Source organism: Pezoporus flaviventris, unplaced genomic scaffold, assembly GCF_033815535.1.
Source record: "Pezoporus flaviventris isolate CSIRO_AGI_PZ_B2104156 unplaced genomic scaffold, CSIRO_AGI_Pfla_v1 ptg000012l, whole genome shotgun sequence".
NCBI classification, from domain to species: Eukaryota; Metazoa; Chordata; class Aves; order Psittaciformes; family Psittacidae; genus Pezoporus; species Pezoporus flaviventris.
In genome coordinates, this window is record NW_026892560.1 from 313,981 (window position 1) to 341,602 (window position 27,622).

Consider the following 27,622-nt stretch of genomic DNA (forward strand, 5'->3'; position numbering starts at 1 on the left):
GCTTCCAGTGTCTGAAGGGGGCCTATAGGGATGCTGGGGAGGGACTCTTCATTAGGGACTGCAGTGACAGGACAAGGGGTAACGGGTTCAAACTGAAACAGGGGAAGTTTAGATTGGATCTAAGGAGGAAATTCTTTCCTGTGAGGGTGCTGAGGCACTGGAATGGGTTGCCCAGGGAGGTTGTGAATGCTCCATCCCTGGCAGTGTTCAAGGCCAGGTTGGACAGAGCCTTGGATGCCATGGTTTAGTGTGAGGTGTCCCTGCCCATGGCAGGGGGTTGGAACTGGATGATCTTAAGGTCCTTTCCACCCCAACCCGCTCTATGTTTTTATGGATTCCACCCGCCTGAACCGCTCCTCGCGAGGCGCCTGAGGGAAACTCGCTTCCTCCCGCCGCCGCGGTGCTGCGGGGCGGGCTCTGGGCGGAACCAATCAGGAAGGGCGTGGAGCAGGAGCTGGCCAATGGGGAGGAGGCTGGCGGCGGTTGGGGATTCAAAGTTTGAAGGAGGTTGGGGCCGCTTCTGCCGTTACTTCGCGGGGCTCCGGGGACCTCCGAGCCCTGACTGAGGGGAGAGGAGAGGAGGGGGCTGGCAGCGGCGAGCCGCCGGTCGGGAGCCACGTAGCGAGCGGCTTCTCCTCCCTCGGTGCTAACGGGCAGCCTGCACGGGGCTGGGGAAAGTCTCCGCCGCGCTCCTCATCCCCGCCGGGCATCGCCTCAGCGCAGGGTCGAGACCTTCCCGTGCTCCCAGCCCGCTGCAACTGCTCGTAGGTGAGGAGCCCGAGGGGCTTGGCTCGGTTTACGCTGCTGCCGGGGCGGCCCTCGCCGGCCTCTGAGGGGGCGGTAGCCTCGGGGAGGGAAGGGAGCACGCAGGTGGGGGGGGAAACGGTTTAATCTTAGTAGCCTTTGCTGCTAACATCACCTGCCCGAGGTTCCTGGGGGTGAGGAAGTGCTTAGCTCTTGTTTCGTGTAGTTCCCGTGGAGGGGAGTTATGTGTTCCCAGTTGCCTCTGAAGGCTGGGGACCTGACCGGTGTGCTGCTGGCCGCAGAGAGGGAGTGCGGCGGATGGGCTAATCAAACCAGCTCTGCCGGAGCTCGGTTTAGTACCCTACTAATGACTCAGTTCTGTGCCGTTTCTGTCCTTAAAGCAGAGGCCGTCATGTCACAGGACTGCAGCGATGAGTGGGAGCTCAGCAAGGAGAACGTGCAGCCCCTGCGGCAGGGCCGGGTCATGTCCACCTTGCAGGAAGCCCTGGCTCAGCAGGAGACCTCCAGCCACACTGCTGTTCAGCTCAAAAAACAGTGAGCTGACGTCTTTTGACACCTTTCCTCTTCTCTTCCTGCCTCCTCTTCCTGTTTTATATGTCTTATTTAACTATTGATATCGTAGGCATTAAGAAAAGCATAAATGAACTGAGGATAGTCTGTGCTATTACACTCCAGGTCTTTAGGACTAATGCTGTGGGTGTTATACAGTAGACTACTATTTGTATGTTTGTAACTGCATTCAAACACCAAACACTAGGGAGATTCATTTGCGTACATTTAAATGTACTCATTAACTAAAATACTTAAAGTTTACAAGGAGGAGAGTGTTTTTTTTTGTCTTTTCTATAGTATTCTATGGCAGCAGAGTGATTTTTAGGAGGTAATTATTTCCTACTATCAGAATGCAGACACAACACGGTTATCTCTGTGTTGTCTGCATTGCAAAGGCTGAATGAGCAAAGTCAGCTTGGGTCTGGTCTGTCTTGCACACGGTATTGTATGGATACAACTGTATGACTTCAGGGGACATCTGTGTCGTAAAGCTATTCAGTTACAGTTGTATTGGCTGGTGCTCCAATGTGCATGCCCTGTGAAGGCCAAGCTGACTTGTGAAGAGTCTGCATAGTTGTGTCTGTCTGTACTATGTTGTCAGAATTGGAAGTACTGGTGCTTGTCATGCTGAACCATGTGGGTGATTTCCTGCAAAGTCAGCAGTGTCTGTGAACGTTTGTCAGCTGCATCTGGATGTATTTTTCATGGAAAGCCATGGAATTATTATTGTATAGGGATTTGCAAGAGGGTTTGTCCAACTTGATTCATGTTTGTGAGGTGTGATGATTGAGCAGAGCTTTCCAGTAAGAAAGAACTGGGGAGTTCTACAGGATCAATTCCGAGCCAATGCTAAACACAAACTACTGTTCTTATCTAACTCCAACTGCAAGGTGGTTTTCTGTCTTAATGTGCTTCCTGAGGGTGAAGTCGTCATACTTTAGGGATGGAATGATGCACAGGATTTGAAGAATGAGACAAGATGATGGCTGCCAATCTGGCCACTTAAATGTGTTTTCACTGTGTTCTCTGGTACAGTTCTATAGTTGTCTATCATCAGGCTTTTCCATCCATCTGTGTGTGTGTTCCAACCTCCTTCTATACTTAAATGAGAGATGCTTCATGCAAAAATTAACTTTCACAATATATCTGTCTACTACTAACACTCCATAACAGAACATTCTGTCAAGGGAGACCATATAAGCTTTGTGATAGTAAATATTCTTGGGAATAACCTTTGGAAAGCTGCATATCTGTTATTATTAAATAATGATACATTTCCCAGTGCTTTCATTTTGAAGAAGGGTGAAAAAGTGTGGGTTTTTTTTAACTATTTTTTTCATTATTCCAGTGTCAGTGAAAGCTCAAGTCTAAATATATGCTAACTTGGCCTTTCTTTTAATACACCTGCAAAGTGGTGTAAGTGAGAGTGAAGGTTTTAGCTTGCAGTGTATTAAAAGTCTCTGCATTTATACACCTGTATTTATTGGTTTCATGTTTTTGTTTTCTAGGGAGTTTGAATCCGAAATCCGATTTTACTCTGGAGATGATCCACTGGATGTCTGGGACCGGTGAGTTCCCTTTTGTTTCAGAAGAAAGAATAGAAAGGTCAGATATCCTTGTAAAAGGTTGGGGAAAATAGTCTAGTTTAATAAGATAAGATTTTACAACAGGTTTTTTATGGTGTGTTTCAATACTGTGCCCCATTGTTTTCTAAATCTCCATGTGTTACACGGAAAGAGAAGCCTTGTGTCTTACTCAGAACTGACTTCCTATTTATATATCCCATCTGTAGGTATATCAAGTGGACAGAGCAAACCTTCCCCCAGGGTGGAAAGGAGAGCAATCTGCCTGCATTACTGGAAAGGGCAGTGAAAGCTCTAAATGAACAGAAACAATATTACAAAGATCTCCGTTACCTTAACCTGTGGCTCAAGTTTGTAAGTGTTTTGTTAATATTTTGGGTGCTGCTTTGTCTTGGTATTATGTCGTGTGTACACAGTTAAGCTGGTTTTTGTAACAACAAAGTATATATTGTACCAAGTAGTTAAATATAAGAAGCATCTGTAAATGTTGTCTACTCCTGAATTCCACTTCTTATTTTCAATATGATATTCAGTCCTTTTTGGGGCTATTCAGTTTGGACAGATGGAAACTCCACAAATTCTGTTTTGGAACGCTAGTATGAATGAGTAGATCTTGGTTATTTAAGGATAAAAGTTATTAAAGATCCGTTTTAGATGCTGTATCTGTCCTACCAGGTATTTTAACTTCTGTTTTGTATCCACATCCTGGGTTTAAGCAAAACCAAGCTGAGTGTGATCTGGTCTTGCCCTGTTTCTCCATTGCTATAGTTTTTGTTGTTCTTGTCTTAAAGCAGCTTTTCTCCGGGTTTAGATTACTGAGCTCATTTTCCATTTCCTAAACGGCTAAGAAATATGTTGTACTTTGTCTAAAGCTAAAATAACTATTAGGAATACTAACATGATAGTGTTCAATCATAGAATTGTATCAGATAAAAAAGAAATTACTGACTTCAGCTATATAGGCTAAAATTAATGGATTGGTGATAACACTGATATAGGCATACAGACAGTCAGAGTTTTTTCTTGGTACTGTTCTTCTATTGAATACTTTTCCTTAGCCTTATGTGCTGTGTATGTCCTGACCTCCTGTAAGACTTGTATTGAAATTGGAATCCCTTCCAGTCCTCCAATTACTGAAATACTTCACTTGTTTCAGGGAAATTACTGTAATGAGCCCTTGGATCTGTACAGTTACCTCCACAGCCAGGAAATTGGCACAACACTGGCGCTACTCTACATCACGTGGGCAGAAGTACTGGAGGCTAGAGGAAGCTTTAAGAAAGCAGATCTGATACTGCAGGAAGGCCTTCAGCGCAAGGCTGAGCCTTTGGAGAGGCTCCAGTCCCATCACAGGTAAGCTTGGAGCTAAAAGGAAGAAGTTTTACATGCTTCCATGGCTTCCTGGAGCAGTGAAGCTGATGCTGACTTGTCCAATATGTTCTCAGGCAGTTTCAGACCCGTGTTTCTCGTCAAACCCTACTTGGCCTTGAGGAAGCTCCTGATGAAGAAGAGACAGGACTCCTGGGAGCTGCAGAACCTCAGAGAACCTCCCTGGCAGATCTAAAAGGCAGGGGGAAGAAAAATGTGAGAGCCCCAATCAGCCGTGTAGGAGATGCACTTAGAGGTATATTCAGTTGCTGAAGCAACATATTATTGGGAGAGTTGCATCTCTTTGTGGGATTTGCATTTGAGTGTGATAGTTAATTTGCATAAATCTTTTTGCTTATAGCCACAAACCAAAACAGAAACTTCCAGACTCCAGCTTCTCAGCAGCTTTCCAGCAATCCAGGTTTTGCTGTGTTTGATGAAAATTCAGCTTCTGGACCTGAGATTCCTGTTCTGACACCTCAGCCATGGACAGCCCCTCCAGCACCAAGGGCCAAGGAGAACGAATTGAGTGCAGGACCTTGGAACTCTGGCAGGGTAAGGAGTCTCCAAGTGGACTGGCAAAAATAAAGTGTAAGCTGATGACTTCTGGTCCCTGAGATAAAAGTTATCATCTTTCTCCTTTGCCTGGGGTTTGTGTCTATTTGGATGTGCAGGTCTTCCTAGCTTTTCCCTGAAGAGTCTCTGGCTATGTGTAACCTGTTGAAGCTCAGCAAGCTGATCTTGCTGGAGTAAGTTTAAAAACCTCTCTAGGGTTGTTAAATCAAGAAATTATAATTCTTGCTAACCAACTAATAGTTGGTGGAGATGGTCTGCATGTCTGGAGGGAAGATAAGAAATAAATATAAGAGGGAAAACATTAGTGAAAGAAAGGGAGAGAAGCCAGCCGTTAGTTAATTCCGGAAGAAGGAAGAGTTAAATTTGTATCTAAAATACAACCTAAAGGAAGAACTTGTTGCCTCTTCATATGAAAATAAGGCAGGTACAGCATTCTGTATCTCTGTTTTGAAGTGCATGCAAGCAAAACAGAAGAGTGGAGATCAAAGGAACTGGAGAACTACTGTATCAATGGAATATTTATCCTGACAGTAGGGTGACAGAAAGCAGTTTTCAATGGTTCAAGCTAGTGCTGGAGACACAAAAAGAAGCAGCTGTGCTAGAGGTGTTTAAACTGTTCCAGTGAAGTTGTCAAAGATGTTATCTGAAGGAGATGAATCCTATAAAATCACCTGTTTCCTAGGCTCTTAGATAAACCCCAGTGTTCCCCTGTTCTTTGTAGATTAGAGGAGAAGAATAGAAACTAATTGGATGATGAAAAATGTTTTAAGACTGCTGAATATAGAAGTTGTTGTAAGTGAAGCTTAGAAACAAAAACTAGGATGAAGGGAAGAAGGCAGATGGCTTGGAATTCATGGAAACTCCAGGAATAGTTACTACCAGATCCAAAGCATATTGATGAAGTGAATGGGAAAGTTCAGAAAGTCACAGGTTTAGTTTAGGTGAGAAGAATGAGGAGGAATTATCAGCTGCTTTGTTGAACTGCTTAACACGTTCATTCTGGTCTTCCAATTCTTCCATATGCTTTTGATGTCTGCCCTTAGAGTTGTCTCCATTTCCCCTTTAATGCAATTTAATAGATTTTAATTAAAAATAAAATAGGTCTGTAATTAGCGGAGAGCTGAGGATGTTCAATGCCCCTTCACTGAGGCGTGGTGCTCATTCCGGCTTCTGTTACAGTCAAAGAATAACCTTTTCTGAATGCTTTGAGATACTGAAAGCTGCACAGAGAGAAGAGGCTTCACTTGGCCATCTTCACACTGGCAGTAAAAGGGAACAGTTTGAAAACTGATGGAGAAAAGTCAGTTTGTGAAATATTCTTAGCATGTAATTTCTGCTTAAGAGTCTAGGGGAATAGCCAGGTGAGAGCAGCATGTTCTCAGACTGAATTCCATCTGTCTTCTCAAATAATGGACCACAGAAGTTAGGGAGGTTTTGTGATGCTGGAAAAGCCTCTTGAGAGGGAGATTCAGAAGTCTAGAGGTTCTTGGTTGCCAGCAGAACTGGGGCAGTCTTGGCTGAAAAGTGAGTACTACACCAGGAAAACAGACGAGGAGCAACCAAGATTCTCAGGTTGACAAGCATTCGCTCAGAAACAGCAGCTAGGTACTGATGAGGACATGCAGGAGACCTGTGTCTTGCTACTTCAGGTGCTAGTGTTCAGCTGATGGTCTGTAACTGTTTCTGTATCAGCAGAATTAACCTTGGAAAAGTCTTATCAGGTCTAATGTGTTTAACTAACAAAACCTACGCATGAGCCAAAGCCTGGGAAAAGGGAGATTCAGAGTATAGAGGAATGTAGAGTCTAAAGATCAATCTTTAAGCTGTTAACATTAACTTTTCCTTCCTCAGCGTCCTCGCAGCAGTGTGAATTCTGGTCCAGAAGTGTCCTACCCACTGCCCAGTTTCACCCCATATGTGGAAGAGTCAGCTCAGCTACAAGCCATGTGAGTCTTTGCTTCAGTTTGCAATGGGGATTGCGTTTGAGATTATCAAAGCTGCCTTGAAAACTTCTGACTCATTTTGCCAAGTAGTTAAGCCTCTAAATCTGCAAGAACTTAAAGATCTGTCAACCTGGAAGCTTTGTGCTTTAGCAGATGACAGAGGCTTCAGTAGGGGATGCATAAGAACATGGGAAGCTGCCGATGACCTGGCTGCGCTCTGGGGAGTCCCCTCCTGAAGTCCTGTGTCCAGCTCTAGTGTAAAAGCACAAGAGATTGGTGGAGCTGTTGGAGCGAGTCCAGAGGAGGCCATGGAGATGGTGCGAGGGCTGGAGCAGCTCTGCTCTGGAGCTGGGCTGGGTCAGCCTGGAGAAGGCTCCTGAAGGGGAGACCTGAGAGCAGCTCCAGTACCTGAAGGGGCTGCAGGAAACTTGGAGAGGGGCTTTGGACAAGGGCCTGTAGGGACAGGACAAGAGGAATGGTTTTAACCTGCCCGAGGGGAGACTGAGATGAGCTCTTAGGCAGAAGCTCTTCCCTGGGAGGGTGCTGAGGCGCTGGCACAGGGTGCCCAGAGAAGCTGTGGCTGCCCCATCCCTGGCAGTGTTCAAGGCCAGGTTGGACACAGGGGCTTGGAGCAAGCTGCTCCAGTGGAAGGGGTCCCTGTCTGTGGCAGGGGGTTGGAACTGCGTGAGCTTTAAGATCCCTTCTGAGCCAAACCCTTTTGTGACTCTGTGATTCTATTATGTTTTATTTTTGTGTGTGTGTGTGTGGTGTGGTTTAGCCATGTTCATGAACAGCATAAACTCTGCCAGCAGAAGTGCTTCTTTGCCAGCACAGGTGCATATACTTCATGTTGCTGTTGAAGTAGCTTAATTAATTAGGGATATGACTTTTTCAGCTACTTTTTGACGTATCTTTGCTAGGAAAATCTTATAGCATAGATGTGGTGTCAACTAGATTTAGGCCTTTTATTAACTACTTTGGTTTTCCACACTGACTTCTGAATTGCTACAGTATTATTCAGACTGCTAACAGCTGCAGATGCCATAATTTTTTATTCCTGCTCCTCGATGAACAGGAATACAGGCTGAGAAAGTTGGGGCTGTTCAGCCTAGAGAAGAGAAGGCTGCGTGGAAACCTCATAACAGCCTTCCAGTGTCTGAAGGGGGGGGCTATAGGGATGCTGGGGAGGGACTCTTCATTAGGGACTGGCATGATAGGACAAGGGGTAACGGGTTCAAACTGAAACAGGGGAAATTTAGACTGGATATAAGAAAGAAATTCTTTCCTGTGAGGGTGCTGAGGCACTGGAATGGGTTGCCCAGGGAGGTTGTGAATGCTCCATCCCTGGCAGTGTTCAAGGCCAGGTTGGACAGAGCCTTGGGTGCCATGGTTTAGAGTGAGGTTTCCCTGCCCATGGCAGGGGGTTGGAACTGGATGATCTTAAGGTCCTGTCCAACCCTAACTATTCTATGATTTCACTATTGCTGCTCATTATGTAGAAGCCTGTATCGTATTTATATATGCTAATTATTTTAATAGCTTAACTCAGTATGTTTACATGAAAACACAGTTACCTCTCTTAGGATGCTGTTTGCTATGAAAGCAGCCTCAAAGTGAGAGAGGCTTGCTGCTGTTTTCTTGTACTTTTGCACTCGCATCTATCCAGAGTTTTAGTCTGAAACAAGCTCTCCAGGTTTCCATGACAACAGTGTTGCTTAGGTCATGGACAAGTTTGCTGGTTTGCCTGAAATTCCCTTCCTGCTAGTGCAGTGCTCGCTGAAATGCGGATAAATCCCAGGAGATGCTCTGTGTTACAGCAGGTGAAAAAAAACGTTGTTTTGCAAAGCTGCTCCCCTTTTTCTGTGGCTGCTGATGGCTGTAAAATACACAGATTCTTCTTAAGACAGAAATGGAAAAGAATGCTTGTTGTTACAGCCAGCTTTCAGGGCTCTGCATTGTATCTAATCAAAGAACAGTGCAAGGTAGCTAACAGCATGAATTTTTCCTGTGGGTTTTGTATGCTGCATGTGGACTGCAGAACAGCCCTGGCCAAGAACATGCTATAATAGAGTTTAAGAATATGCAAAAGAAGTTTCTGTCTAAGCTATAACACTTTCTTACTCCTGAAAGTCAGTGATGCCATAGAATTGAATCTCTTGACATGCTGGTCTCTCAGATGAAAAGTTATTACTTACAGAAGGCAGCACCCTTATACCAGGGAAAAGGAAGGAGTGGGTGGGAACTGTGAGCATCATTCTAAATTAGCTGGAAGCAACTTGAGCAGAGAGTTTCCATGTAGTTTTATCCATGCAGCTAGAAGTTTAAAAGCAGCTCATTTTTCTGCCTTTGATTGCATTTCCTCACTATGCCCCATGGTCACCAAATCAAATATGAAAGTGTTGAATTGAAGCTGTAAACATGATGCAAATCATGCTGTCAGTTGTCCTCAGATTTGGGTAGGACTCTGGAATGATCTTGGTAATAAACCACCACTCACACAAGAAAAGCTTTAAAATATACCCACCCATTAGCCTCGTAACCTCCCCAATAATTTAGGGTTGTGAGTCCCTTCACATGCAAAACAAACCAGATGTCTTGGAACTGTGCACTGTGTTTTCTTCTGAATTATTTACCCAAACCACATTTAGCGCGTATTTTTAAGGTCAGTTATTTAGATCATCTTTCATGAAGGTACAGATAATTGGCGGAGCCATCTGGATTACTGATATGTATAAAACTACAAATTCTGGTTCCTCTCTCCTGAAATTGGCTGTAGCACTTTTGAAAGCCCTTCCAAGCTAAGGAGTTGACAGTTAACGATTCCTTCCACTGTACAATGATGGGCTTTTGCAATGGGGTACTTAATTTCTGTTGCTCAGGATATAAAACATTCTGGTTGAGCAAATTCCCCCCCTTATTGCATCTTAAGTCTTCTCTTCTTTTTTTTTTTTTTTTTCCTTTAACCTAAAATGCCAGGCTTAATCTAGTCCAAGATCTTCATTCTTTTAAGTCAGAGAATCATAGAATCATGTAATGGTTTGTGTTGGAAGAAAACTTAAAGCTCCTCCAGTTCCAACCCCCTGCCATGGGCAGGGGCACCTTCCACTAGAGCAGCTTGCTCCAAGCCGCTGTGTCCAACCTGGCCTTGACTACTGCCACTATCCTGCAATTAGCTTCTGAGATTAGCTGTGTTCTCTCCTATGCTTGCTTTTCTGTCTCACAGTGATAATAACTGTGTGTTTTCAGGACTCCCTGCAGAATTGAACCCAGCATAAATCGGGTTTTAAGTGCTCGCAAACCTGAGAAAGAGGAGGATCCACTGCAGCGAGTACAAAACTATCAGCAGGATACTCAAGAGAAGAAAGAGATGATGATGTACTGTAAAGATAAAGTTTATGCTGGAGTTGAAGAGTTTTCTTTGGAGGAGATCAGAGCTGAAATCTACAGAAAGAAAGCCAAAGAGAAAGCCGAAGGTGTGCTTTGGAATGGGATGACATAAAACTTTCTGTGATGGAATCATCAAGTTGTATTTATTGCTACCAGCATAAAGATGTTGTAGGCTTAAATTGTAGGTTTAAACCAACAATAGTGTGTGTGTGTCTTTTTAAACTAACATAGTAGAATACAGCAAACTGTAGAGAGAAAGGAATGTTCGGCTGGTGGGGAAGGAACACCATGGGTCTGATAAGAACAAAAGAGACAGTAGATAAGATCTAGGATGTCTGCCTTCAGGATAGCAGTGGCACCCAGCTTGGAGTAAGGCTGAAACAGAACAGAAGCCAGGAAATACCAACTGCTAACTTAGCACTAGGACCTTGTGAGCGTGCACAAGCACTGAGGTCATTCAGTAAACACAGTGAGGAAGACTGTTGGTGACCACCAGAGACCCTCCCTCAGCAAGGAAGTGCATGCATAATTAGAATGCAAATATTATAATTAGTTCTTGGGAAAATCTATGAACATACATGAGTATGCTAAATATGTGGCTCCTGTGAGCAAGTAAGGGGTGTGCTCACCTTTGTGAGATGATTCGTGTGCCCAGAGCTGCAGTAAAGAATGCTGCTTTCTAAAACTCCAAATTGAGGCTTGGAGAGTTTCTCTGACTGACTTCTATGGTAAGACTGTCTGTTACTGCAGCTGCTTTTCTTTCTCTTTTTCCTGGGGCAGTTATTTAACTCCGAGGTGTAACATGTCTGACAGCTTTACATGTAAATGGGAAACGGGGAAAGAAACGGGAGGGTTTAGCACCTCTAAATGTAATTTAGGCTTTAGACACAGATGGCATGTGAAATGTGTTGTGCCATATAAACTTTTCTTCCACAGAGGAGATGCAGGCCATAGCACAGGAGATGGATAAAATACAAAGGAAAATTGAGGAGCTGGAGAAGAAATTAAAGAAGAAAGAAGGTGATGAGCAGCAGCAACCTTGTGAACAGGTATTGCCTTCATTTAATTGTTCTTTTCCAAATAGCTACTCTTAAGTAAAAGTACGGAAGGAGGAATAATATTGGATACAGTTCTGTTTGGCTCACACTTGTTAAACTTTTGAAAGGATGCTTCAGTGTGCTGTATACATACACCACCTAGTAAATGAATGCTCAGGAAATTAATTCTTTACTTGTCCCCCCCTTGTCCCCAGGCCCTTTCCTTTCACTATAGGAACGTATATCAAAGGCTTTCAGTTTTGCACTGTTACTTTACAAGTATTGTTGAGTTATTTAGCAACTGGACAAGATCCCTTATGCTAAGGTGTAAAGTTCTGAATTTTGGTCGTAAAGTTATGCCAAGTACTTAAGGGCAAATTGCTCTTTCTTCAGTTCTCTTCATGGGTGGCCTCCTTTAATATAGAGAATTTGTATTGCAAAAGAAGACTGGAGAAAAGCTGGAACTAAGGCGAGAAGTGAAGGGTTGTAAAGTGGTGTGGGGTAACCCCAGCAGGCAATTAAGCATCACCCAGCCACTTGCTCACTACCCCTCAGTGGGATGGGGGAGAGAACTGGAAGGGTAAAAGTGAGAAAACTCATGCATTGAGATGAGGACAGGTCAATAGATAAACCAAAAGCTGTGCATGCAAGCAAAGCAGAATAAGAAGTTCATTGTCTACTTCCCACTGCAGCCATGTTCAGCCATTTCTGGGAGGGGAAAAAAAAGCAAGTCTTCATCATGGGTAGTGGTTACTTGGGAAGCCCAGTGCTGTAATTCTGAACATTCTCCCCTTCCTATGGATTTTATTGCTGAGCATGATGTAGTACAGTGTGGAATATTCCTTTGGTTACTTGGGCTCAGCTGTCCAAGCTGTGTCCCCTCCCAGCTTGTGCAACAACAGTTTTCTTACAGCTTGCAAATAACAAGTGAAAGTTAATTATTTAAAGCTTTTCCTTGTCCCCAGCTTCATCAGTTGGGCTAATAAAGCATGTTCTCCTTCTATCTTTCTCTTCCTTCCCCACTTCCAAAACAATGCCTTAGTAGAAAACATTTTAAGTAGTGAAATACAGAGCATGAATTTAATACAAGTTATGTAACTGCTTGCATATGTCTTAGTTGCAGTATAACTAAAGTCTCCTATGAGAGTTTTATATGGCAAAGAGAAAAATTATGTGTTTTAACTACACTAAGCAGAAGAACTGACTTTTCTTTCATGTAAGTAAAGAAAGTACAAAAAAAACCAATGGCTGAAGATCACCAAGGCTTTAACAACCTACACAGAGTTATTACAATGTTCTTGGAAACTTGTTGCATGGCTTGGGATCCATCACGCTGGAACCAAAATACAGTTTTGTTTCTACAGCCACCAGAGGCAACTGAAGCTTCACCTCCTTTGGCACCGCAAGGTTTTACTTCTTCCAGCGCAACAGAAGTTGGGGAGCAACAGCCTCAGTCGCAAAGGTAATACAGGATTTTCTTTGCCAGCAATGAGAATTAGTGGTTATGAGTAGTTATGAGTAACATGGATCACAAGCAGGCCATTTCTGTAGGCAGAATGGAATATACCCCTCAGCATCAGCCTGTAACCAGGATCAGTAATCTGTCTTTATGCGTTTCTCTATTATTTGTGTGAAGGATCTTAACTTCTTCCAAGTATCGGTGTCAGATTGCCTTGCCTTTTTACCAAATTTACTTATGTTTCATGAAGGTGTATGAAATACAAGCAGCAACTTTGTGTCTCTTTCACAGTGAATTCCAGGTCTCTGAAGATGCTCAGCTCCAGAAACCATCTTGTTCCGAGGGTAAATGTTTACATTCTTTACCATTAAAGAGAAGGCCATGTTAAAGGAGTTGCTCTTTCATATGAACAGCAAGATTGGAACAAACAAAACCCAAAAGTCAAGGTGGATTAGAAGAACGAAATTGAGAATGTGCTAGTGGTGCATTTAACTGTATCTGGCAAAAGACTGAGCATCTGAGGTCACTCTGCAAGGACTTTGAAGTGGAAGAGGTTTTTTTTAGTAACTGGAGAGATTTCTTCACATTTGAATATATGCAGAATTGCTGAAATCTGTAAAAGAGTTCAACATTAAGCTGGGTATTATCTTAAGTCTTCTTTTTACCTCTGAAGATTTGGTGGAGGAGTACAATCAGAAATTACATGTTCAGTTCTCTTGGGAAGGTTGTGTGCTGAAGAAGTTTTGCTTTTAGCCTTACTTGACTACTGTTGCTGTTGACAGAGGTTATCCAGCCTCTTGATGTATGCCCAGCCACATGAAAGGGAAGGGTGGTTTTTTAGGAAGAGAGAGCACGTTGTGTAGCACGTCACATAGCCCCTGTTCATTGGCACGACAAAACCCAGCTTTTTTAATGTCAATTCAGCAACTATTCCTTAATTCTCTCATTTTATGATTCTGTGATTAAATAGAGCCTCTTGGTTTTCCTTTACAGATGTTGGTTTCCTTCCCCCACAGGATCCTTCTGCGTTCTTCACCATATTTGATGAATCCTCTACTTTGGCGAATCAGAATATAAGGTAGAATTATTCAATTATTTCAAGTTTCAATTATTCAGATTTCAAAGGGAGGGGAACTGAAGTATCAAACCCCTTTGTGTGGCAGCTGAAATACTGTGCAGTTTCTTATATCGATGTGGGGTGGCTTTTTTGTTTATTGCTTTACTTCATTACTCTGCTTGCTAAGTCCATGATGAGGAAATACTTTCCTGTTGTTTCTTCCCACTTAAAACTATTTAAGCTGCTGGGGGCCTATAGGGATGCTGGGGAGGGACTCTTCATTAGGGACTGGCGTGATAGGACAAGGGTAACGGGTTCAAACTGAAACAGGGGAAGTTTAGATTGGATCTCAGGAGGAAATTCTTTCCTGTGAGGGTGGTGAGGCACTGGAATGGGTTGCCCAGGGAGGTTGTGAATGCTCCATCCCTGGCAGTGCTCACGACCAGGTTGGACGAGGCCTTGGGTGCCATGGTTTAGTGGGAGGTGTCCCTGCCCATGGCAGGGGGGTTGGAACTGGATGATCTTAAGGTCCTTTCCAACCCTGACTATTCTATGATTCTATGTGCACTCTTCATTCCAGAGAGCTGTATGCATTGCACATTACCAGTAGTTCTGTAGCAGAAAGTGATAGACTGAAACTGTTGGTAGACTTAAATCTTGAGAACCTCTGTTGAAGATCAGAACCTTCTCCTATCAGTATTTAATGGACTGTAACTTTATCTTAGTTGTTCAGTAGATCATGCACAGAAAAGTGCCCGGCGCCCTCTCGCTGTTCAGAAACCTTTCAATTCTCTACCTGCAAATGAAAACGTGTCGCCAGAAGCCTGTGTAAGGAAACAGTTTCTCCTATAGCAATTTTCCTGTCGCAGAGAAAACCAGCATGCAATCTTCTACTGTTGAACTGAGTGAGATTGGCTGGACTGACATGGTGTGTCACAAGCAAGGATGTGCAACTTCTGTCTGGCATGGCAGTACTTGAAGTGGCTGATGTTCAGGTTATGCTGGAAGCTTCACGGTCTTATTAGGGTTTAAGGTGGCCAGTACACCAATTGTGTATCGTTCTGCTTTACATGTTCTGTGTGTCTTTGATGCCCAGCCTTTTAGTTAATACTTTAATGGCTGGTCTTGGTCATAAAGGTCTTTTGAACCTTGTTGATTCTGTAATTCTGTATGTTCTATGATTCTAATAATGAGCTTGTAATGGAACTGACTTCTGCAGTGTCCAATACTAAGTAGCTTTTAGCAGTTCATAGCAGCTCTGCAGTGCTCTAGAGGGTAACAAAGCTACTCTTTCTAGTTGGGGAAAAAATGTGCAATTACAGTGAGGGTTTAATAACTCAGTTTTAATGAGCAATGGAAGTAGAGTCTGTGAAGGCTGAGTGTCAGATCCATGTTGAAAGGTGCTGGGGTGGAAGAAAGGGGAGAGAATTGTTCAACTTTTAAATGGAAGGAAGATTTGACAGAAAACGTTTTCACTGTCTTTCTGCTTTCTTTCAGGATGAGCTGAATGGAATTGAACCTTTGGCTGAAGATGCAATTGTGACAGGTTCCTACAAGCACCAAACCATTTGTGCCAACCCGGAGGACACGTGTGACTTTGTTAGGGCTGCCCATCTGGCTTCAACACCCTTCCATGGGGTGGGAGCTCAGAGAATTCCAGATCCTGGTTTCTCCCAGAGTGCCCTGAAGGAAAACTGTCCCGCAGCTAAGAGCACACCCCCGAATCCAGAAACGATGGGGTGTGAGGGAGTGTACAGTGAAGCTCTGTGTGTAAATAAACTGAGGTAAGTAATAGCCAAGTATCTTAAGCCCTTTTCCTGTCTTTGGTTGTGCTTTTACTATTCTGTGGTTGAAGAAACAATTTCCAGAAGAGATCAAGATGTACTGAAGACAGTCATTTCTCTAGCTCAGGGTCCGTTTTGCCTCAAGCGGATTTAAGAGGCAATAAAAGCCTACTTGGCTTTCCAGTATTACTGCTGCAGGACTTAACTCCATGCTTTTCCTACCAAATAAATTGCAAAGAAAGTAATGAACACATTCTATCTTTGGAACCAGAGATTAAAAGCAGACTCAACCGTTCCTTTTCTACCTGTGTGCTGCTGTAATTATTTTAGTATGTAAAATGCATCTGGTGATTGTGGCTTAACTTCTACAGAGAAGGAAAAAACCTGTCAAGCAACCTCCTGTTTCTTACTGTAAAGAAAACAGCTTCCATTGGGTGGGATTTTCTCAATTTAGAACAGTTTGATTTGCTAGCTCTTGGTATGTGCACACATAGGCCATGCTGAAGGTGTTTGCTTACTTGGTAAGTTTCCTGATTATGATTGGAAAGAAAGAGCAAAGTTATTTCCCCCTCAACTCTCCACTGCTTTAAAAGCACTGCAGGTCTGAATTTTGGCAGCGGAGTAAGTTAACAGTATTTCTGTTGTTGTAGCAGTCGTATTTAATGGGAGAGAAGATAAAATTCGTCTGTAGACTAAGATTCTGAGTGTAAACAGTCAGCTCATATGGAGCTCTGACGTAACTATTGGTTTTCCACTCAGATAGGAAAGGACTTTGTGCTAAAAAGGAGTCATGGGGTGCACTGTATCCTTTCAGAATCATGAGGCTGGTGTTGTCTGGACATTGTATCTTCTGCAAATCTAACTAACTTGCCTTCATTTACAGCCCAATCATGGAAGCAAGCCTGGAAGATACTCGCTCGTCAGGTGGTTCTGTCTCCTCAGGATCATCTCTTTCCTCTGTTACACAAATATCTACTATGAAATACCTGCATATCCCTCAGAAACTGGAACTTGCACACAGCTTGCCTGCTGAAACGGCTGCTGATTCTGGAGGGATCAGTGAAAACACTAGTGGTTAGTATGAAACTGAGTTGAACTCACAACAAAGGACTTGCATCTGTTGCTAAACTGTGGTGCTTTTCTTTTTTTAGTATGTTCTGCTCTACTTTCTGTGTATTTCCTGTTACTTTGACTTGTGACTAAGCTTGTGTCTCTATTGTCAGAGCAGCAGTGAGGTGTACAGTGAGCAAAAGTTATGAAATATTTACATAGAAAAATTACACCCAAAAGATGTCAATATTAAGGTGATGGAGAAGTTCCTTAAGGTATTCAAGCAGGGGGGGTGTAGGTGTAATGAGGTTGAATTCTGAAGTAAAAAAGTTGGGCTGGAGAAGAGAAGGCTCAGGGGGGACCTTGTTGCTCTCTACAACTGCCTGTCAGGAGGATCCAGTGAGGTGGGCTTGGTCTCTTCTCCCAAAGAACCAAGGGACAGGACAAGAGGGGATGGCCTCAAGCTGCACCAGGAGAGGTTTAGACAGGGGATTAAGAACAGTTTCTTCCTCAAAAGTGCTGTCAAGCACTGGAAGAGGCTGCCCAGAGCAGTGGCGGAGTCACCATCCCTGGGGGAGTTATTAAAAGATGTGGATGTGGCTTTTGGGGACATGGTTTAGTGGTGGCCTTGGCAGTGCTGGGTTTATGGTTGAACACTATGATCTTACAGGTCTTTTTAAACCTAAACAATTCTATGAGTGGACATCAGTGAACTTCTAAGACAGCTTTGTTTTGTCTTGATTGGTTTCTCTGTAATCACACTGTGTGCTCTCCTGGTAAGTGCCACACTGAAAGAGGTGAATATGAATTTACAGAACTTACAGTGAAAGTTACATGTTTGGCTTTACATTTGCATTCTTAACTTTGCTGTAAACTATGATATTTTTATTAGAATTGTGCATCTGATGAAGCATGCTTGAGACCTGGAATGAAAATTTGATTAGGAGAAGAGTGGTGTCACTGATACAGCTGAAGTACTTTGGATAGATCTTACACTCATTTTCTTTATCGTATGCTCTAATCTTTAGAGCAAAATGAAGAATCTTTACAGATTCTTTTCAGGAAAAGGCATTTCTTCAGATGTTTTATTGGTCTTTTCTTAAACTTTTGATCATTCCTGTTGCTTTTTTAATAACTTGCTTTCTGCACAACTCCCTTGAACTGCAGTTCTCAGCCTGGAGGAAGTGATTCTACTGAGGACTCCTTAATGCTGCATAGAGCAGGAAAATGACTTCAGATGTCTGTCAGTGTATTCCTGTACAATAAGCCATTAATTTCCAAGGTTTGGGATTATAAATTATTGGAACACCTACTTAGCCTTTAATCTACAGTGTTTTCTGGATATACTTTCATGGAATTACTTCCCGAGCAATATCTTACTTGCAATGCTTTTCAAATAAATAAAGGAGTAGGTAATGACACTGATTCTCACCTTTGTACTAGAAAAGCTTGAAATGCTTTCACCTGTTACTGGTCATACATAGTCTTTGGGAGAGGAGGGCAGTAGAAGCCATCTAGTTCTGCTGTGGTTTACTCTGCCTCCTCATTTGAGAGCAACACCTTTCTGGCCACCTTGTACAGATGAACTCTCCTACTGAAGGATTTTCTCTGTTCTGGCTCTTATGCAGAAAGATAAACCCAGATCTACATGTAATTATTTTATGTGTCTTCCAGGAGGTAAAAGCCATTAGATTCTTGTTATTTCAGTGAGCAGTAGAGTTGGAACCCTACTTTGTTTTCCTTTTCTAATGTAAATTCCCTGCTGTATTGAAAGGAGTAAGTTTTAATAAATCCCTTCATTTAAAAATCACACACTGATCACTCTGGACATAAGAGTGTTCATTTGCCAAATGAGTTTGAATTCTGCCATGGCTGAGCAGACTTGCCTAATAGAAATCAGAGCTTTCTCTTGTGAAAGATAGCATCTTGCATGACACCAGAGTAGAGCCATTGAGACCTCGGAGGAGATGGTCTGTAAGGTTATTCCAGAGATGAGCATTATGTTCATTTCACAGAACAAGAAGCTATTGGGAAGAGATGAATTGACTTGCTGGAAGGTGATGCAGTAAATCAGTATGCAGATAGAAAGGTTCCAATACTTAAGTTATTTTTTCTTGACAGATAAAATCACCACAGAGACTCAACACCTGGTTTCAGCTCATCTTTCTATTCACTTGTCTTTAGTAGGTGATGATGTAACTCAGATCCTGTGGAGCACTGAACAGCGTAAGAAGCTTTTAGATCCTATGCCAGAATCACTGACTGCTTCTCCCTATTTCCATCTGAAGACTGGCCCTCTGCCTGTCATGGAGCTTGAGAAAGATGTTGAGCTAGGTGGGTATGGCAGAACCACAGTGCAGGGGATCTATTTGTGTTCTGCTTGCTTTGGAATATACTTCATCCTCACTCATTTTATGTGGTATAGATGAGGAATAACTTGAGCATCCTGGGTACTTGTTTCTGCTGTGACAGCTCATGAATGTAAACTTTCATAACAGGGAATGACACATACTGCATCAAGTGGGAATATTGGACCAAGGAAGAAAACAAGATGTTTTTTGCCATTCCAGCTAACATTCCCCAGTTGGATGCAAAGGGATTTGCAATAAAGGTAACACATGATGGTGTTACGCAAGGAGTGTGAAATGTTAAAATCTATCCAGCCAATAGAAAGTAAAATGTAGTAGGTTTTGTCTTAATTTCTGAATTCCATGCATGAAACTTGTTACTTCAAGTCCTCTTTCTCATTGTTCGTATAGATCAAAAAAATCTGTCTGTGGAAAGTGTCATCTTTAGTAAAGTGAGGAGAAAAAAAAGAATATGAAGATGAGCAATTTTTGTTTTATTCCAAAAATAAATGTTCTTCTTCTGTGCCTTCTTCTAGGTGTATTCTCAGCCCATACCTTGGGATTTTTTTATCACCCTTCAGTTACAGGAGCGTTTGAATGCTGACTTTGACCAGAACTTCAGTGAGAACTGCTGCTGTTACCTGTTCCAGGATGGCTGTGCTGTTTTGCACAGGGATATCAATCGCTTCACACTTGGGGTCAGTGGAGCCAAAGAAAGCGCAGGTGTAGATGATGTGAATTCTTGCATAGGTACCATTAGTGAGTTGTTTGTCATTATGCTTATTGCTGAAGATGGATTTAATCCTGCAGTCTAGATGCTCTGGCTTGTGCTTTATCTATACACAAGTTGGGAGTGTCCATTACAGCCTTAGTTGGAACTAGTTTCTCCTTCATGGATCCTGTGCTTCAGAGACAAACCTGAACCAATTTTTCACGTTTTTTTTTTATTCATGAGTGATAACCTGAGCCAAGAACCACGTTATTCCACAACAGTGGTTGCACCTAAAACTTTCGTTTAACTTGGCATTAATCAGTGACTTACTATAGTCTGCTATAGTAAGGTTGTAGTGTCTTACATTTTAAATAAAGCAAGGATATTTTGAGTTGTTGCATATATGTAGCATACAAATTAAATAGTGATTTCAGTCTCCTCTTGATCTTTTGTCCACTTCTGAATAATAGTGTTTCCTAAGAGCTCATTCTGCTTCTAATTCTGGCTGGGTTGATCATAGGCAAAACCTGATTATACTGAATTTGGGGTAGGACTGTCATCTCTGTACAGATGAGTAAGAGGAAAAAAGGTGAGCTATAAATATTTCATCTAAGGCATAATAAAGACATGTTTATTCCTTCCTTTCAGGATGTTATCCGTGGCTCTAAGACCATCACAGAGGAAGTTATCCTACTGGTTGTTTATAATCTTTTTGGTGTGGTAGAGAAGCTCCACAACGCAGAGATTGTCCATGGAGATCTGAATCCAGATGTGTTCTTTCTAGGAGACAGGTTTGTCTCTTTGGCTGAATGTGAGAGGAAATATAATACTCGCTTTGGCTACTTGATGCTCTTGTGCTTTTGTGGCTTCTCTTTAGCTGGGGAACTGGTATTGCAGTCCAGGGGTTTTTAGGCTACAGTGTGTCCTGAAGACAGTGAAAACACTTTGCTTCGGAATTAACCTTTCTTGTTTGCTTCTGTGGAAATAGTATACAATGATGTTGGAAAATTTATACTAAGAAAGTGGTTTTGCTATTGCATGTGTTCTCAAGCCTCTGCTTTAGCAATGTACTGGATGTTGGTAAATAACTTCCCTTCTGGTTTTATGTAGCCAAAACCCAGGAGATTAGAAGACAAAAGGCGGGTGGGACTGGAATATCCAGGCACTCTCTTCAGCACATTGCTCACCCTCCACTACAGCCCAGCTTGTAACGTGATGCACAGATCTAGCTTTCTTCTCCAATCAGTTTCTCATAGTATGTTATCAAAGTCACATATCCCTTGGAATGGGATCTGTGAACTGAGCGTGGGAAGACAGGAACGTTTGATGTCTAATGATTCAGATAGAATTCCATTAGAAGAAATTCATTGTTCGTAGCCTTCACTAATAGATTAAAAATAGCTATTAACTTGAAATTACAGTCATCTAAAGGTATAGCAAATATATTCTACTTATAATGTATTTTATTTATACAATATATTATATATATGAAATACATATACTATATATAATTAATTTATAAATTACACACATGTATACTGAAGTTCTAATACTTTCCTCCCATGCCCCAGTGGACTGTCTTGCACAGCCCTCAGGGTCCTCTTTTGGAAGCTGCTGATTTAACAGTGGCTGATGGGCTTGGATACTTCCTGCTGGATTTCTCTGTGGTGAATACAAACCAAACTAAACTGCAAAAAGGGAGGATAATGCATAAACTATCCTGGGAGAAGTGCACAGTGTAAGTGCAGTGCACTGTCATCATACAGATCGTACAGTACCATACAGATACTCCTCACTGCCCTTCCTGTTTGTCCTTAGAGTTGGGGACTAAGGAATGTTTATAAAAGTATTAAGAAGCATAGTTCTTTCTTGTATAGGTATTGAGATCTTGAAGGAGAGGGAGAGATGCTGAAGTTCTGCTATTCTGTTCTACCAACTAAGTTTTGGATAACTGACATATCAAAACAGCATCATCCTTAACCTTTTAATGCTTCCCCATTGCTTACTCTGTGTCCTGGGTTCAGCAGTAGCAGTCGTTTTTCTCATTCTTAGTAGCTGGTGCAGTTCTGTGTTTTGACTTTCAGCCTGGGAACAGGGCTGATCACGCCAATGGTTTTAGTTACTGCTCAAATGTTTAGTCTGACCAAGGACTTTGTGAGTCTCGTGCCCTGCCAGGGAGGAGGGAAGCTGGGAGGAAGCAGAGACAGGACACCTGACCCAAGCTAGCCAAAGAGGTATTCCATACCACAGCACATCATGCCCAGGATGTAACTGAGAGTTACTCGGAAGGGCTAGTTCACTACTTGGTCGGGCTGGGTATCAACGGGTGGTATTGTATTCTTTCCCCTCGTTATTTCCCTTATCATTATTATTATTGGTGGTGGTAGCAGTGGTTTGTGTTATACCTTAGTTACTGGACTGCTCTTATCTCAACCCGTGGGGGTTACATGCTTTTGATTCTCCTCCCCATCCCTCTGGGAGCAGGGGAGGAGGAAGGGGGGCAGTGAGCGAGTGGGCTGCATGGATCTGAGTTACTGACTGCACTTAAACCACGACAGAGATACTGGTATGGTATGATGTCTAAGCTTCAGGTTGCCACCTGGTTCTTCCTCCTCCAGGGGTAGTCCCTTCAGCAGTAGTTCTTAACCTAACCATCAGAGGGGAGCATTGACATGGCTACGCCTCACCTGCACTACACTCACATTTCATTTCATAAACTTTGTTAGGTTGTCTTATGCTTCATTTGCTCCCTCTGCTCAGGATCTGTGATCCATTTGCTAATGAAGAGATGATGAGAGCTCTGAAGATAGTGGATTTCTCTCACAGTCTGGATTTGAGATTGCAGTCTAGAGTAAGCTTGCCCCGCAGCTTTCCCATATCCCAGACTCCTCATGGACAACAGCTTCTGGCAAAATGTCCTTCTCTATACCAGGTGAGTCTGTATTTAGCAGGACATCTTAGTTTCTGTGTTTCCTTTACAAGATCTCTTATTTTCTGAAGTTACATTTTGCAAGTGCTGTGGAAAGCTCTGATCAGTAAATATTGAATAATGTTTGTTGTGATTGCAGGTAGACTTGGTTGCCATTGCAGATATAGTCCATTTGATGTTGTTTGGGGATCATATCCAGGTCTATCAAGAGGATTCCATCTGGAAAATCAGCCAAAATATATCAAAGTAAGTCCTTTATCAGAGGAGGCTGCTTGTAAAGAGACTTCTAACTTCTTTCACTTCCTTTACAAAGCTCAGAACTCTCAACTTACTGCTGTTGTTACCAAAAGCATTAGTTTTGTGGGGAGTGAAAATTTGAAGCTAATGGATGTGTTCCTTGTATAGTAGCTTTAGTGCTGTGTAGGAGACAATTTTAAGCTGACTCTGGCCTAACAATCTAGGTAATACCACTTTGCTTTTTCTATCCTTTCAGACCAGACTGCTCTAGTCTGGTTTCACTTGTTAGACCAAGCTTGGAGAAGTTTCTAAGTGGGTGGATGGTGAGGAGGAAAAAATTACATGAGCATGTTGCTTTAGAAATGCAGATTACTTTGTGTTCCTGCTTTTTTCAGTCTAAGCTATATTGAAGGGCTACCAAGGCTGATGCTATGGTTCAGTCTGTAACACTTGCAGAAGCAGCATACGTGCACAAGAAGAAAAATAATTTAAATACTTGTATAATTTAAGATGCATGTGCAAGAAACTTCTTTTTGGAAGCTGCTCTTTATCCTTGGGTATTAATTTCTGCTGCTCTCTCTTAGCCACATGTTTCCTCTCTAAGGCTCCTCTGCCTTCGTCTCACCTTTGTTCTTAGATGAAAACACTTGTTCATTTTGTTAGTCACATCCTGCAGAATTTTCTGCCTTAAGGTTTCATAAGGATTTTCCAGAACACTCTCTACATTCCAGAAGCTACTTGATGCATGTCTGCATTTAGGTATATTCACATATCGTAGTATATCAGCCGCACTCACTGTGTGGATGTACGTCTATAACCATTGCTTGAAGAAAACCTACAGTCAGGGGGTTGTCTGGTTCCCCACCAACCTGCACTGCTTCCACCTCCTAGTTTGTTGCATTCAACCTTTGAAGAAACATCTCATCTTAAACTGTGCACAGGGGAAAAATGCTTTCTTCTTTACTGGCCATATATTTTTCTACTACAACCGTAGTTACAAGGCTCTAGTAGGCTTCTGCTGTGTACTAACTACATGTGCTGTACTGTACCTGGTAGCTTTTGGTTTTGCTTCCAATCAACTTACAGGACTAAACTGTGAAGAACAAACTCACCAAGGGGGGTTGTTCTCTGAAGAGATGAATATCAGTGACTTACAGGTTGGCAGTAAATATGTATTTTATGCCGCTTTTGTTTTAGAAATACTAAAGAAAGGGAAACTAAATCATTGATGGAGACTAATGGGTCATGGTAGTAGGTGACTCTTTGAAAGGTACTTTGAAAGGCCTTTGTTCTCTATTGACAGATAAACTAGCATTCTATATCTCTTAGCTATGTAAATCTGCCCTGCACTGAAAAATAAGACTCCTGTTTATTAATTTCCATCAGAACATGATCTGATGTTAATGATATTTGGGATAGAGGGGCAGGTTTCTGGTAAGAGTTGCCTTTTACTTTAAATATTAATTTAATTCTACAAATGATTATACTGAGCTGCTGCAGATCAAGCCACGCAGGGCCTGAATTGAGAAGGTAGGAACAGGGTGTTGGGGACCTGATCAGGATGTGGATATGGGAAAAATAGCCTGGATAACTGAAGCAGGAGGAGCTGAGTAGCATGTATAGTAAGTCCGAGTTTGGAAGGATAGGGCAGGGGTCAGTTGGAAAAGAATTCTAATCCAAGCTGGGGGTGCTGGATTGAACCAAGACTTGGGTAGAAAGGGGAGTAAGACCTGGGAAGGGCTTTGGGAGCCTAAGGAGGAAGAAAGCAGAGCCTGGGCATGGGTTCTGTGTGGCTGCAGCCAGGCTCTAAGGGCTTATTGCCTTCTCCAGTACCTCAGTGTGTAATTTTGCTTTGGCGTTGAGAGTACAAATAAGGAATTTCCATTTTCCATCCTGTCATCTTCTTCACTTCTGAAGGCATGATAGGCTTAATATTCATCTTCTGTAGTTCTTTTTCAGTGTCAAGAAGCCCAAGACCTGCTTGTACAGGTGCTTTAATTACACGTTGTACTGAAGTATTATATCAGTGTAAATGGGGCATTTCTTTATGTGAGAGTAAGGCATCTGCCCTGAATCTTTTTTCCCTTCACACACAGATCTTTCAGTGTGTCTGGCTCTTATTAAATTACATTTCCTCCAGTCAATTTGAGGCTTTCAATAAACTCTCAGTCTCTGACAAGCAAGTTCCCTACTGCAGGAATCTTCATCCCCCAAAGGGGCTGCACGATGAAGCACTTCCCTGTGAGAAGAGTCAGCTGATGGATAATACTCTTGTGCTTTATCCTTTCTATAGACTGACACTTGCAACACTCATAAAGACACAGGACTCTTTCCTGTTGCTTTTAGTAATTCTACTTTTCTTTGTAAAGCCCATGTTACTAATATCCCTTCTGCTCAAAGTGCTCTCCAAGTGACTTGTAAAGTGGTTTGGGGGTATTTTCTGTTTCTTTAGGAGCTGGTTTCTGTTTGTTGAGGGTTGCACTGGAGAGATAACTCTCTTAAAAGAATGGTATGAGAGTTTAGGCAGCAGCAGGTAGAAAGAAGGCTTCTTGCTAGAAGGCTGACTGGTGTCAAATGTAACAACCACCACCACCTTATGTTAAGAAAGCTTTAAAAAAGAGCCTTAATTATTTGCAAGCATTAAGCACATTTAAAGATGGAAGAACGACTGGTAGAGCCACTACTTTTACCACCAGTTCAACAGAATACCAAAACAGTGGAAATTGCAAGGCAAAGCACAAAATAGTTCTTCTAAAGGCACTCAGTAAAGCAGAACCCACTGATTGAATGAATGCAAGCACTTACACACTGTAGTAAGTACTCCTGGAAAGGCAGAATGTGAATTATGATGAAGTTTCTCTTTTCGTTTTTAAGTATTACTGTAAGGATGACACCCTGTTTTTCAAGGGAGGAGGTTTTAGCATGTTGCCATTATTAAAGAAAGCATTTGGAGGTTTTTCAGCTCCAAAAGTGGTTTTATTTTTGCTATAGTATTTTGGGCAACTTCATCTGTGGAGGCTTATGTGAGGTACTATCTAGAAGCTGTGTTCGAATTTTTAGGACTCTTTTTGTTGTTCATAACTCCTAAAACATCTTTACCAACATTTAACCTCCTCTGTTATGCCTCTACCTTGTCTAAGTCCACGAGGAAAATGGCCTCAAGTCCTGTATACTCTTAGTTTCTTGGTTAGGTTCTATATGACTTCATCATTTTTTAAAACATAAGAGTTTAATAGTCCAGGCCAGATTCCTTCTGAGAGTGTGGCTCACTGAGTGGCTGTGTCTGAGTCACACAGCAGAGGCAGATAACTTCTTCAAAAGCCACTGTGACTCCTAGCTTGAGGGAGGAAAGCGCTTCAGTAGTCAGCAGCAGTGTGGTCTATGGACTTCAGTGTGAGACTGAAGAACAAAGGGTTAGCTCTGATACCACTTTTCTGATGCTTTTCATACTGTAATGAGTCACTTAACTTTTTTATTCCTGGTGTGTGGGTATATGGGAGAGGGGATTTATTACTGTTAATTGCCTTTGAAATGTTATCTCTGTGAGAGCTCTGGCAGATGGAAGGCAGGGAATAGAGACAGTAAAACTGGCTGTAAACCCCTTTTCTTTCTTGTTTTCTCTCGCAGCTGTCCTTTAATATTGACCTATGAACTTAGCTTGCAAATGGGGAAGTAAGAGGTACCTCTATGCCTTATTCAGGAAAGGAGTCTGCCAACTTTGTTGGCTCAAGGAGTGCTCTTGATGACTCCTTTTAATGTAAAGTATGGAAATGATAATGGTCAGGTACACTAGAAGAGGCAACCAAAAACACTGGTTTTGATATCCCTGTGGCACAGCCCACGTGGTTACTCTCCAGAATCCTACTGGAGAAAGAGAAAGGGGCCTACATGTATAAACTTACCAACACATTCCTGGCTTTCCTTTACATTTACTCCTGTGAGTGAAATTATTATTTCAGCCTTCCTTCTCCCAGGGTGTTTAGTGCTGAATATAAATGGGAACCTTGACATGTGTCATTCTGTTTCACTGCTCTGTTTGTTTCAGGACTTTTGAGAGTGATTTCTGGAGTAAACTTTTGGGAAGAATTGTAAATGCAGATGGTAAGTCCACAGTGCCTCTGCTGAAGGCATTAAGAGAGGAAATAAGCAACATGTTTGACAGCAGCTTCCAAGGACGACTTTGTGAATCCTTAGCTGAATTGGGAGAAACTCTTGGAGAACTTCCTGGGATTTCCTAGAGGTCAAATCCATTTTGTGTTAGAGAGGAATTTGTTGTTAACTTCTTATTTATTTTCTTCCAAGCATGAGCAGTGATTGTAGCTGGCTCTGCAAAGCTTCAGTCACATTGGACATGCTAAAGACTGTTGACGTTGCATTAGTGCACAGATAAGCTCCTAAGCCTGCTACGTGAACTGGTCCATGTCTGACCAGTTTGCCAGAGAACTGGTTTCACAACTGCCCCCTCCCCTTTCTGTATAGTTTAAGAATGTGTTTAATACCTGTTCACACCCCAGTCTCTGAAATGTCTTTGCCTACATTTAGTTGGTCTTTTAATTAGTGGTTTTATAAATAAAGTTGTATTGTAATAGTAACTGTCATATTAAATGTTCTTGTGAGTTGGTCTTGAAGTTTTAATGTCTGTGCTGGAGTGCTTCTGCCTGACTGGGAATTCATTGTGGCTGCTGGATACAAATTTGGTGGCTGCTTTCCAAACCACACAGGACTTCCTGGACACTTGAAGACAGCTTGAGTGATTCTACTTGGAATATGCCTTTGTGGATGATAGAAAGTAGATTGTCATGAGTGAAAAGGATGCATGGTGAAGTATTTGCTTC

At 42.3% G+C, this 27,622-nt stretch overlaps 1 protein-coding gene across 3 annotated transcripts; it reads left to right on the plus strand.

Moving 5' to 3' along the window:
- Positions 1–702: 702 nt before the first annotated feature.
- Positions 703–27,379, plus strand: BUB1B (BUB1 mitotic checkpoint serine/threonine kinase B). 3 transcript variants are annotated; one of them, XM_061450960.1, is made up of 23 exons: positions 703–768; positions 1,146–1,299; positions 2,826–2,885; positions 3,110–3,254; positions 4,057–4,253; positions 4,346–4,524; positions 4,630–4,823; positions 6,696–6,790; positions 10,034–10,260; positions 11,111–11,223; positions 12,576–12,673; positions 12,962–13,014; positions 13,664–13,748; positions 14,453–14,555; positions 15,225–15,511; positions 16,395–16,585; positions 18,746–18,895; positions 19,060–19,172; positions 19,446–19,607; positions 20,270–20,412; positions 22,382–22,553; positions 22,690–22,796; positions 26,833–27,379. In XM_061450960.1, the coding sequence occupies exons 2-23, from the start codon at positions 1,157–1,159 to the stop codon at positions 27,023–27,025; spliced, it is 3,210 nt and encodes a 1,069-aa protein (XP_061306944.1). In that variant the 5' UTR covers positions 703–768; positions 1,146–1,156; the 3' UTR covers positions 27,026–27,379. The 3 variants fall into 3 exon arrangements, with proteins under 3 accessions (XP_061306944.1, XP_061306946.1, XP_061306945.1); XM_061450962.1 differs by having other exon boundaries at positions 18,749–18,895; XM_061450961.1 differs by having other exon boundaries at positions 1,149–1,299.
- The last annotated feature ends 243 nt before the right edge of the window (positions 27,380–27,622 follow it).